Source organism: Crocodylus porosus, unplaced genomic scaffold, assembly GCF_001723895.1.
Source record: "Crocodylus porosus isolate Cpor-Errol unplaced genomic scaffold, CroPor_comp1, whole genome shotgun sequence".
NCBI classification, from domain to species: domain Eukaryota; kingdom Metazoa; phylum Chordata; order Crocodylia; family Crocodylidae; genus Crocodylus; species Crocodylus porosus.
The window spans coordinates 1,742,915-1,756,118 of NW_017728935.1; the positions used below are offsets into that span (position 1 = coordinate 1,742,915).

Here is a 13,204-nt window from a genome sequence, read left to right on the forward strand (position 1 = left end):
GCTCGAGGAAAAGTAGCTTGGGTACACGTATGCATGCTGCAATTGCCCCTTTGCAACCACTGTGCAATCATCCCCACAGGGCAATGGCTGTCAGCTTTTTCTGAGAGAAATGACCCAGCCCAGGTCCGAGGTGTGCCGGCACCGGGACCTGGCCACTGCTTCACCAGCCGGATCCGATGGGCTCCACAGGTTGCCAACCCCAACTACAGGACAAGGGAAGACAAAGAAAGGAGGAAGATGCCTTGCTGGCGATAAAAGCTCTATTCAGACCCTGTGCAGAGCTGACAGTCCCATATCACATACGTAACTGAGTTGATTTCAGTGCAAATACAGAGAGATTTGGCTTACAATAATAGCACAGGGGCAGGGAAAAGTGTCTGAAGAGATTTAAGGCTGCAGCCATAGCACTTACTGGTGCTGAACAGAACGCAGGATGTTGCCAAGTTTCACTAGAAGTGTAACCCATAGACTGGCACTGGGCTTTTTCGCAGGACAACCAAGAAATCACAATGTCCTGGTGTTGGGTTCTGCTGCCTTTCACTTTCAAAAGAGGTAAAGTCCAGCTTCTGCTATTAAATGGCATGGATGCGCACCACAGAATTCTCCAGGACAGAGAAGCAATTGTCCCAGTACTTCCAAGGCTCCTGAAAATATCATCAGCATAGGCAGGTCCTTTCCGCCCCGAGATCTGGCTGCAACTAATTCACTACATCTTTTCCCCTTACTCCAGGGAGCTGCTTGACAGAAGCTGCTGAGTATCTTCCTCTCTAGGATCCTGGTGCTCTTCAGACACGAATGTAGCCACTGAGCATGCCTGAGAGTTAGGGCAGGACTGCAACCCCTCCTTTACAAAACCATAACAAGGAACGAAGTGGCTTGCTCAGAACAGTGAGCCAGGGCCACGGCCATGAAACAGAGCCCAGGTTTCCTCTGAAGACATGTCTTTAGTCATGTTTCTTTCCCCTATGTGAAACGTCTAATGCAAATAACTGGCACAGAGATTTGTCCCCTACGGGACAGGAAAGGCCAGAAGCAGAAGAGGCCAGCTGCAAGGTGGGAAGCAGGGTACTGCATTTTGCTGGGATGTGTTTTTCAGGGGAGGGCTGGAGAAGCCAGGCCCAGCTCAGCTCCACAGCAAAACTGTGATCTGTCCAATCTGCTTTCCTTCAGAGGGAGCTCTGCCGTGGTGGGCACCACCCACATCGTGGGCAGAGGCTGTGAGAAAGCCAGTTTGGAAAAAAATCATGGCTAAACTGCGCCTCTTTTTTTTACCACCCCAGAACTATGCCACAGCATGGTGAGCACTGAGTGCAGCCTGGGGCAGAAGGGACAGGGCATTCTGCTGGAGAAAAGATATCCTGCCCTGTCCCCACATAGGAAAAGAAGCTTTCTGGAGTGTTTCCAACAACTGGGATAGAGCCAGGCTCTGAGGGACAATTTTTAAAGCTCCTTCACCTTGAATGGGTGGCAATGAAGTCTAGCTTGGGAGGGATGCTGACCTGTGGGACACAGGAGGGAAGAGATTAATGCGCCTAGCAAAATGGTTCAAGTGGTAGTGCTAGCTTAGCAAAGAAGCATCAGCACCATGGGGAAGGACAGAGGGGAGGCACTCAAGGAAGGCTTCTATACTTCTGGCTGCCCCAGTATCAGGAACGCACTCTGATACATACACAGACCTGGCTCTGTAATGCACAAGCCACTGTGGGGAAGCATTTATTTGACTAAAGCTGCACTGAAGAGCTACAATAATGCATTTAAGTCTCAGTCAGGATGTGGGCTTTGAATGCTGGTGGCTACAATAATGCATTTAAGTTATCAGTCAAGATGTGGGCTTTGAATGCAAAGCACTTTGGCTGGGGGGGGTTAGCACATACATTACATATAAACTACGTGTCAGCACCGATCCTCCTAGCATGTTCCACAACAGCACACAACAACTTTGGTGAAGAAAACCTGAGGATAGCTACAAACTTTTTTAGTAGTAACAACACAGGGAGCAGAAACAGCCATTTAAATGTTTGCACAGCATCTTTGCTCTCATATTGCACGTCATAATAAGATAACCAAAGAGAAAAAGAGGCATGTTCAGTAACTTGGACATAGTTTTCTTATAGGCTGTCACAGCAAAGGTAGCATGCCTTGGCAGTCTAACTCGAACCTCCAATGCACAGGTCCAACACAGGATCCCATATGATGCTGGGCAACATTTCTTTTTTCCCTGTGTTCCCAAAGGGAGACAGCTACACCAGTGGCTTCATTTTTTCAGAAATGTTGAGCATCTGCGCAACTTGTACATGTAGTCTATGTAGGACTCATGCTACTTAGCTTTTACTTGACTAGTATAGTTAACGTGCCCCCAGCAGTAGCATTTCTAGTCTAAAGGTGCTGGTATAATGATTTCAATAAAATAAATCTTACTCCCAGCAGAAATAGCCATATCAGCACCTGCCTTAGTCATGGAGAGGGCAGAAAGCCAACAAGCAACCCCAAAAGCTTTTCTGAAGACATATTTTATCACTTAATATTACACTAACAACTTGTTTTTTCTGTGAGCAAGGGAGCTTTGCACCAAGAAACTCATAAAAACAGAAAAGAGGCAAATACAGCAACTTATGGGTGAACAGATCTTAACAGGGTTTCAGTCAGGATATTCCAGTCCCACCTGACTCAGAACTCTTGTTAACAGTATTTTAGTCACTGGTATGCAAAAGTTATGGCCACAGCCCAGTGCCTTTTTTTTTTCCTTTTTGTTGCCTTTTTGTTTTCTGGTTTGTAAGAACTGCGCGCTGGACACACCAGCACCTACCCTATTCAAACAGAAGTCTTAACAGAGGTTTTAGAAGCAATTCACAGTATCAAGACGAGCACTTGTAGGCTCCTGCCCAAGATCACCTCACCAAGCGCGCAACTGTTCAAAGGGACTGTGACAAGAGTTCCCCTCTTGTGCTGCCAGGAGCTGACCCTGTTCTGCTTCTGTAGATAAGGAGCTAAGGTGCATCATCTTCATTTTACCAAAACTACAACAAAGAAGAAGAACCAAGCCTCAAGGACATATCCGACTTCAACAGAATAAAGGCCAAGCACCACCTCGCATGTATCCTCCACATAGAAAAATGACATTTTAAAACAGTGTCTCAAGTAGAACTCTAGAACTTTGCAAACAAATGCTGACACAGAGCAAGTAAAAACCAACACAGTAAATATATCAACACATGTGGAAAATAAAAAAAATACTCTTGGCAGTGACAGCTCTGAGTCCATGTAATCTGGTGTCCCGGCAGAGAAATTAAGTTCAATGAAGCTGTTGTTGCTACGGCTGGTGGTGAATAGGACTGGGTGTGGGAGGCTTTACATAATCAAATCCAGGTTCAGTTAAAGTGTGTGTCCTTGGTAGCTGCACAAAGGGCATGAGCTGCAATGATAAGTAGTGACGGCTCCGAAGAGGGTGGTGAAACCTTTGAGATGATGACTGGTAGACAGGTTCCATGCACCCACAACTGGCTACCCGCTGCATGGGCCCAATCCACTGGGAATACTTTTGTACATAAAAAAAAGGCAGTAGAGGAAGAAAAGCAGTTATTACAACCATCCTTCTCAATGCCCAGGCAGGAGGTTGGGAGCACTACTACACAAGCGACAGACTAGGCAAAATAGCACCTACATCATACTCTCACACTTGGATTGAAAGGTTGAAGAGAATAAAGTGCAAGTTGCTTCCCAATTTCAGGTGCATCAATGGGAAGTGAAAATAAAGCCTGTGGGCAGTTTTTAATGGCTTTACAGGAAGGAGGAGGTGGCAGGGAAACAGATTCCCCCTAAGCACTCAGCAGTGTTAATGACTCTTGTTTACCAAAGGAGAAGTTGGCTGCAGGTTGGAAGGGGCCATTTACCTGCCTTTACAGTTTAGCAAGTAGCTAGATCACGCTCAGGCCAGCATAACACGGAAGGTATTTTTCAGCTGTGGGTCCTCGCTGGCGAGATCAGCTGCTTCTCCAGCACAGCCTCTTCCCTCGCACTAGGTGTGCGGTGCGTGGTCCATGCTGCAGAAGCCAGAAGAGAATCTGAACAAGGTTGCCCACCGTCATGCCAGCTGCTCCATGAAAGCTATTCGGACCCTCTGGGGTTCTCGGGCCAGCTGTGATGAGACGTGGCTGGCTCTGGCAGGAAGGTGGATCTAACGAAGCTGCACGACAGTACTGCAGTGCCACCAGAGGCTAGAACCCCCAGGGATAGTCTTTCCTTCCCAGATTCCTCCACAGCTTTCATCACAAGGGCAAGGCTAGAGCAGCTTTCATGGGAGACCGGCTGCAATGCTCTCTGAGAGGGAAGCGCACTCGCAAAGCTTTGTTTTTTCAAATTCCATGTTCGAGTCCTTAACAACTGTCTGTGGCACTCTAAATAGACTGAAATGAGGGGCCGGGGCCGGGGCCAACAAGACAGGTATGTAGCTGTAATGATTTAAGCACAAACGACCAGTTACGATCATCAAAATGTTCAGATGCAAACAACGGCCGCTGTAAGCACCCGCCTCACTTAGTCATAAAGCCAAGTCCAGATGGGTGTCCGGCTGCACTAACTGACTTGGGCAAAGCTATGGCAAGGGACAGAAACTAAGTCAGACTCCTGATCCTGGTATTACAATTGAAGAGGGCTCAATATGAATTGGTAAAGATATGGTATACACTACTTTTGAAGCATCTTAGGCATATTTTTTGATTCAAAAGTGGATTTGGGATGTTCTTTCGTTTGCCTTACTGGGAACTGGGGGAAGGAAGAGAAGGGGGAAACTCAAGCTAATCTTTACCAAAATACTACAGCGTTAGAAAAGGCAGGATACCTCACTCCTCCATGCTCTTAAGAACTGATTCTTACAGAAACTGCCCATCCATACACAGCTCTGCACTGCATGAGGCTTTCCTTATCACCGAGCAAGATTCTGCTTTTCACAGAACTGCAGTGGTTTCTGCAAGGACCACAGTTCAAAAAACCTGAGGAACCTTGTGACCATCCTCATTTCCAAAGCTCTGAAAGTGAAGTAAAGGGCTTAGAAACTTGGAAGCCCAGAGCACATGCTACTGACAGGCCTCTGGACTTTAAACCAACACTAGCAACAGAATATTATTTCATTCTATTTAGGGGATCATTCAGTTCCATTTGGCAAATGTCTGGATGCCACCTCTTTGGCATTTCCCAGATGAGTTGCAAAGTTAGCTTGACTTCCATCCCCACAAAGCCCAGAATGAAGTCTTTTTTCAGTAACCCTTCAACTAGTACACATGTCCTTGCAGCACCTTATTATTACAGCAGGTGATGAAAAACAGGGGGGTTGGGGGCAGGAACGAAATACTTTACCAGAAGAGGCAGTACATCAATTTGACCAGGCTCTCTAGAGTCTGTACAGATCAGGCACTTCTGCAGGGCTTTTTGGTGCTTTTATCTGACGCACATTCAATCAGTTGTTAGACAAAAACACCAAAAAGCCCCGCTGAAGGGCCTGATCTATACAGATATATATTAAATCTATACAAATCTAATGTGATGCCTCTTCTGGGCATGCACTGCACTCAGTGCAGGGGTGTCTGGAGCTGAAAGTAAAGCATCGGTTTTTTACTTTTTTTGTCTGTAAGCAGCCAGCACGGTTATGCCATAAAGACTTTGATCACCCCATGGATCTCTTTCTTGCAAACTGGACAAGGTGATCTTCCCTTTCTCAGCATTTTTGCACATCTGAAACAGGCCACTAGGTGAGCAGACTTGCCATGGACAATATTCCCATTCCGTGGTCTCTTCTGGCATACGAGGCAGGGATCCAACAGTTGTTTGATATTGTCAAAAGATTCTTTTTCCTTCTCTTCATGCTTGCCAAAATTCACCAATGTCTCCTGGCTGCTGCAATCCTCCACTAAATCCATGGACTTGATGGAACTGCAGGGATCCATGTGAGACTTGCCTTCTACCAAAAATGGCTGTTTGGCTTGGCCAGCTGGAGCAGAAACAGTTCTCCTGCAGTCTGGAACATCAATCCCCTTGTCATCATTTTTATCTTGCATAGCATCAATACTGGACATCGATAAAGAGTGAACGAGTTTGGGGCAATCCGAGTACCAGTTCTTCCTTAAGGCCCAGCAGCGGTAACAGTACCGTTTGACTGGAGAGTTAAACTTCTTGCACTTGCTGCACTGCCAACACTCCTGAGAAATGACGGGGGCAGACAAAAACAGTGGCATGTTAGGGCATTCTTGCATGTGGCTAACTCCCTCTACACGGGGAAGCAGCAAGGGGCCTCCATCCAAAGTGGCCTGGTATCCCCAAGTCGAGGCCAGCAGATGCATGGCATGTAGCTTGATCAGTGGTTAATATGGAAAGCTTCAGATACTCCACTTGACCCATACCCCCTCTGCACTCCGGCTTTCTCAGGTGTTTAACTCTTTCCTCCCTCTCAACCTTTGTTATCATTAGAGGAACGTAATGTTCTTATTCTGTGCAGTTTGCTCAATTTTAAACGTCCCAACCTAAATTCAAGGTGGACACCCTCTTTGCATCGGTTAGGAGTGTATTTCTTAGAATCAGTAATCATTTAGCATCTGTTGGATCTACACAATTGATAGTGGCTTACTTGATTACCCTGAGATGCCAAGGACAATAGCTGCCCAAGTTTAAAGTTATATAATTCAGTTGTCCAATGCCAGGGACAATCTAATTTGTCAAGCCAGCATAGTCTGCAAACAACACTCAAAGAGTTTTGGCTATCCCAGCTCCAAGGAGCAGCATAACGTTATTTCTTCTGACATACACCAAAAGGAAGCCGAAAGGGTTGGTGGAGGTGAGGGCAGGGAACACAGATGAAAGAACACAAATCTGATGTTCCTCAAGATGTACTGCAACAACATCTCTCTGAAAAGTCAAAGACGATTGTTCAGAAACAGAGGGAGTTAGCGGGAGGGAAGGACAGTCTGGTAGTTAAGTGCCAGCCTGAGCTGTGGGAAACACAGGCTGAAGCTCCGCTTTGTCGCAAGCAACCTGTGTGGCCTTGGATGGGTCACTTCAAGGCCTAGATCCACAAAGGCCCCCAAATACTTAGGTGGATCTGGGCCTTAATCTTTCTGCCTCAGTTCCCCTTTTGCAAGATGGAGGAACAGCACTGCCTCCCCACAAGACTGCTGTTAAGGCAAATGTTATTTGTCAGGAGCTCAGATACTGTAGTGACAAGGTCCATACAAGTACCTCCGCCAGAGAGGGGTGAGAACTGGATGCTCTCACCATTCTGGAGGAGGCATCCAGCAGTTTAAGAGTTGGCTTGGAGCCCGGCTGACATTTCCAAATCACCATCAATGATTAAATCCCAGAGTTCCTCTCAAACTGCAGTTCAGAACTGGCTCTAAGAAAGTGTGCAGACATATCCACGCTTTTTTACTTAGGTGGGGGTTTTTTAAATAATTAAATTAATTCAGCGTTGAGTAGAAGGCACTGGAAAATGAGGGCCTGATCCTCATTCCATGGGGTTCAAGCAGCATAAAGGGGCCTCTAATCACAGATAAATACAGTTCACACTCATCTATTTTATACTGCCAGCAAGGGGACTTTTAGGTGAAGAATAAAGCCTTTAATTTTTTAGACAAAGAGCAGCAGAGGCAGCTGCAAATTCTCCCACGCTGCCCAGCCCTGAAGGAGCAACTCTGGGACAAGCAGGGTGTTTACTCTCCTTGGTCCGCTCAATGCCTGACCATCCTCAGGCTGCCAAAAGTAGGTTGTTGATGCTAATTCTTGTGTTGGTATTTAAACAGACCCCTGTCCAAAGCAAACTCAACTGAGACAGAACCGCTCTTCCAAACCTCTCTGTGGAGGCCCCAAACAAAGGAAGCGTACTTTCTTTGGCTTAGAAGAATCCAAGGGAAGCGTTCTTTATCACAACCTACAGCGTACATTGTAGTTGCTAAACCTAGGGCTGCAGTGTACTCAGGGCATGGAGTGCTGAGCTCAAGGATGCATACCTCAGAGGGAATTTCTGTATCCACGTCATCATCTAAGCACTGAGAATCTTCAGGGTCATCAAAATATGTTGCCTCGGTCTCCTAGAAAAATTCAACGAGTTAGTAGAACTGTACGCAAGGAATCCATATTCCAGAAGTGCCCAGCCTTGTACCTTGACGTTAAAATGGCCCATCAACTTGCAACTTCATCCACTTCCAGAAAGGAGTAAGAAGTAGTTTAAAGTATGGCAGCTGCCCCCTGAATTCTCCTGACAAGTGCTGTGGTTCTCTTCACTGATGTGTGACAAATTCAGGAAACTAAAGCCAAATCCTGCAAACCCCTGCTCACCTGAGGAGTCTTACGAATGTCAGTGAAAGACTCATCGACTTAATCCTTCAAAGGTACAAAGGGTAGCTTTACTCATGTAGTTAATCTGGCTGTCTACTGCTTAAGCATGTAGGACCAGATCCAAACTGTGAAACTGATGGTAAAATAACATGCTCGCCAAAATACAGGGCGAGTAATCTCAGTTCACCCTCCCAATTATTTTATTAACCTTAAGGTGATGCTGCAGTGACAGTAAAAACAAAACACTGACAGATGTCACCCTTCACTCAGTCGTGTGCTTTTAAAACTACCTCAGTGTGGAAAAAGACAGGCAGATTAGTCCCTGCAGCAACAAAGAGAATACAAAGTAAAAAAGGTCTGTCAGTTAAAAGGGAGACAACCTTTACCAAGCAAAAGTTTCAAATCTTGGTTGCTTACTGGACTGGCTAATGCAGGAGAGCACAGGAGAACTGAATGGTGAAGGGGTCTGCAAGTAAAATCTGATCAGCTGACACAGCCAACCTGCATATCATGTGCAATGTGGTTCTTTTGAGAAGTACCTGTTTGTCACTCTCTTTCCCTTCTTCACAGTCAGCTGTCTCTACTTCAGCTATGACATTAAGCTGATCCGGCGCAGATTCATTAAGGAACCACAAATCATCAGTAGTATCTGAAACAATGGCAGTGTCTATGTCCTGGCAGAGAGGAGATGGGAGAAAATACTTATGCATCGGCATATTGGCGACCGACCCTGGTGTCTGAGTGACTGCAGCTGCAGCCGTAACTTATGCTCTGCCCTTGTCTTAAAACAGACTCCTCCCCACTTAAAAGCTCCTTCCGTTCCAGTGAAGTACAATTCAATAGACCAGGCTGGAAAAGAGAGACCTATTTTCTCCAATTTTCTGACAGGTTCCACAATTCAGTCTTCTTGTTAATGGTTCTCACAAAGGCTACCATCATACTACATTCATCTTATCCTGAAAAATTCCAATGAACTTCATAAACTATGCACGTGGCACCACAGAAATACCACCGATCACTGCTCTGGCATGGAGAAGGACACCCACTTAGAAAATGGGACAGTCTGTCCAGAAACACCAAGCTTTACCCGCACAAAAAAAGACTTTTGATAGGGAAAACTGGATAGAGCGCTGAAGTCTTGAATGGAAGCCACAGCAGTATTTCATTGGTACACAAAAGAAGGGAAAAAGAAAAAAAATCAAGTGTTTCAAATGTCTGCATACCTGGTTATTCTGTATGTCTGTTGATCCACTACTTCTGGCCCCATAGTTGTTTTTTAGATTGCCTATAAACCACCATGGAAGACCAGCTACATCCCATTCCTCCAACGCCAAGTCAGGTTTAGGGCTTCTACTTTTTAAGCTGCTTTCTAGTAAGTCTTTTTCTGCAGAACCAAGTGAAACCCAGGTCATGACATGTCTCTAACTTGAAGAGAAACCAGTCCCAAAGTTCAACACGCTGTGTATTATTTAAACACTTACATCTATACCTTTCGCCTCAAGTTATGTTAACGAACCCTTGTGTATGCTTGTCACAGAAAGAAAGCAAAATATTGTACTGTTGGACTTTCATGTTATTTTGCAAAGCAGTTGATGAGTCTGGTTTAAAAGGTGCCACACAAACGCAGAATACAGCAGACACCCCAATGCCTCCCCAACATCACTGACAGTTTTTGCCCTTCCCTTGACTCCAGTACTGCATGCCATGACTCAATCTAATGCTTCTCTAAGGGCCAGGTTTAATTTTGCCTGGCCCTAGCACGCTAATATACTTTGGCTCCCTTTTCACGTCAACAGCTCCGAAGACACAGACAAGGGGGCCCTACCTACCGTGCCTATGTGATCTAAAAATATCTGTCTATCCTCATCTGATGTGACAACTATTTGGGCCTGCAAAGAAGTGCCAGTTTTAAGAATCTGACTCATCTATATCAAGACAGAGAAAAATATGGGAAAACCTCCAAAACACATAACTTGTATGCGACTGACTTATCTTTCAACGTTGCTGGGGATTTCTTGCTAAGAAATGTCTAGCTACAAAGGAGATGGATGAAAAAGTAGGACTGAACTTAAGAAAAGAGCTGTTGGCTTGTGGGCAACGAGTGAAGACAGCTCAGCCTGTATTTTATGTAATCAAAGGACAAAGTACCCTAGAAGGATAAATTGATACAAGAATAATTTTGGTATTTCAAATATCCTTCAGGAAGGTCTGTAAGATTTTTGGTGGCATTGCTTAATGATAGATGTGCTGTTTGGGCTTACCCTGTCGTTGCATCCAAGTGTTTGTTTATTTATGAGGCCAAGTATCCAAGCTAGAAAGCCTGTATATCATAAAATACCTTTGGCAGATATTTATGGTCCTCTAAATCCTTGCCATAAAATCATGACTTTGGAAGATTATTTTCCACAATAGGATTTTTATTAGTCTCCCAGCGTGCTGGCCTGATTGTTTCGTGCCAGGCAGGGCCCCAAGTGTCGTGAATGCCCAGGTGGATTTGTTTGCCCCCACAACTTTTACTCACCTTCACAATTGCCAGATTTGTGCTCTGAGGTAGACAAAGCAGGAGCATTGCTTTCACCCTCTGTACTCCCAACGTCAGAAACTCCCTCTGTGCTGCTCTGCTTGAAGAAAAGGAAACAAGAGCCATTAGCCCAATCAGAGCTGACAGGGACAAGGGGATGTAGCACTTCCACTCTGAGTCACCAGCTGCAGTGCATCACTGAGGAGTTACACAATGAAATAAAGGTTTACTGAACACATACCACACACTATTAACCACTCAAGAAAGCTGCTATGGATCTGTTGTTATCAGCACACGTGACTTACTTTCAACCCAGGAAAAATCTTCAGGTTGGCAACAGTTCCAAAGAGTTGCCATCTTAACACTGTAATACTGTGACCCTTGTCACCCCCCGCTCCCCCCCGGCTCCAAAACGTAGAGTCACCTCGCAGATCGGATTGTGTTAATCCCAATGTACATGTCTGAAATAAGCTAAGACTGCCACAAGATTTTTCCCAGGTTTCCAGAATCTGCCTGAAAGCTTCTGAAAATGATCCTAAGCAAAACCAGTTTAATCTTTTAGGAAGGTCAATTTTTTTGCTAACTCCATTGTACAAGAAGGGAAGGGGGATTAAAAAAAAAATACCACACAAAAAGACAGTGCAAGCTGGTGAGACTGAGGACAAGAAGTGCTACACCCCAGAGAAACGCGCTCAGAGAATGGAACTCTGTAATGAAGAGAACAGAGAAGGGTCACTCTGTCCCTGGTCCGTGGACTCCCAAGAACTTTTTAGGAAGGTGAAGACCTGCCAGCCAAGCCGCAAAAAAGTTCTGGCAGTCCACTACGCACAGGTACAGAGAAGGGGCACTCTGTACAACAAAAGAAACCACCAGGCAGTGGGTTTACCTTCGGCTGGTCTCGGCTTGCGTTATCGATGCTCTGATCCTTTGCGTGAACAAGAGTCTGTGCAGCATCTAGATGGCAGGTAAAACAAAAGAAAACACCTTCCCTGGTAATAGCCATTCTCACAACACAGAAGGCCCTCAGCACACAACCAACGAGCCAGGCTTGGCAGACAGGTCTGTGCTACTTTAAGAAGAAACCAGAACCCTTTCTTCTTTAGGGAGCTGGCCAGTTCCCGATGGCTAATACAGGCAGACAAGGGATGTTTCCTTGGTTTTGGAATAGATGCAAGAGGCAAGGTCCTGCAGAGTAAGTAAGCAGGGTCTGTGGCCACCGAGAGACAAGGCTTGATGGAATCTCACTGTGGGGCAGAAACCTGGCTCTTCCCAGTGCCAAAAACTATCCCTCCAGCTCCCACTGCAGGTTGCTTCACTCTTTACACAGGAAGCCTGCTTGAGGATGGGAAGCTCAGAGCAGCAGCAGAAGTGGTGCACACTGAACTGGAACCAAGAGCAGTTCCCTGTTGAAGGCTAAGGCAATAGAGGAGAGAGTGGGATTCCTTAAGTGCTCTTTTAGTGGCCCAAGAGACACTGAAGAAATGTCATTTTGAAGAGGGAAGAACAGAAACTAGACTGAAGTGGGAAGAACACTGTATAGGCAGGTGCCTCCATAGGCATTTTGAATCAGTGTCTCTTTTGTACAATTTATTGCAGACAAGTACACTATACATAAAGGTTAGGAAAGTCCCATCTAAATAGCTAGAGCAACCAGCTTAACGAAAGCTGATCCTGCCTAACCACAGAGACAGATTTTAGAAGAGACTGCACTCTGTGCAGAAAGGCTTGTAATAGAAACAAGAACATGAAGTGTTCCTGCCCTCTTTTCATCTCAGTAGAAAACTCCCCCTGCCTTCTGTGAGCACAGGCATAGAGTCTTATGCCTGGTACACTTCACAGCACAAAGAAGACACGAACTATAGTTGTCGTGTGAAAAGTGGCTGGAATGTGACCTTGCTGGGTTCCACATTCTTTTCTACTTGGGTCCACATTGAACATGTTCAGTTTAAAACTAACTGTGTGGGTTTTTTTTTTTTGTAACTCTTCAACAAAGCAAATTTGAAAAAGCCAGCTATTTCCTCTTCTGCCTTTTCCATCATCTCTACTAGTAAATCTTCTGCAGCCACTGACTGACTAGCTTACACCTGAAGGAAAAGAGAATCTGTCTAGCTCATCTTTAATTGCTTTGGCTCTCCGCTGGCAAAGCGGAGGAGAAAAGGGGCTTTATGATTAAGACGTACTCCCTGTCTTTTAACATTATATAAATAGCATGCACTATTCTTGGAATAAGTACAAATACACCTGTCATATTGGATTTTTTTTTCTGAGTATAGAAATTAAAAAAAAAAGAACATAACATTTTTCAAGAAAGAAACGTACTCCTAAAGAGATGCTGTGTGACTCATCAGTGCGGTGAACAGTTGG

At 45.3% G+C, this 13,204-nt stretch overlaps 1 protein-coding gene across 1 annotated transcript in view; it reads right to left on the minus strand.

Annotated features, from left to right (window-relative positions):
• Nucleotides 1-2,216: 2,216 nt before the first annotated feature.
• MDM4 (MDM4, p53 regulator) overlaps nucleotides 2,217-13,204 on the minus strand; it is a 29,986-nt gene continuing 18,998 nt past the window's right edge. The window contains exons 6-11 of the mRNA XM_019546484.1: nucleotides 11,727-11,901; nucleotides 10,841-10,937; nucleotides 9,543-9,703; nucleotides 8,859-8,993; nucleotides 7,992-8,072; nucleotides 2,217-6,191 (exon numbers count right to left, since the gene is read on the minus strand). Of these exons, the coding sequence (XP_019402029.1) occupies nucleotides 5,640-6,191; nucleotides 7,992-8,072; nucleotides 8,859-8,993; nucleotides 9,543-9,703; nucleotides 10,841-10,937; nucleotides 11,727-11,901 (1,201 nt within the window). The 3' untranslated portion in view covers nucleotides 2,217-5,639. The remainder of the gene's footprint in view (nucleotides 6,192-7,991; nucleotides 8,073-8,858; nucleotides 8,994-9,542; nucleotides 9,704-10,840; nucleotides 10,938-11,726; nucleotides 11,902-13,204) is intronic.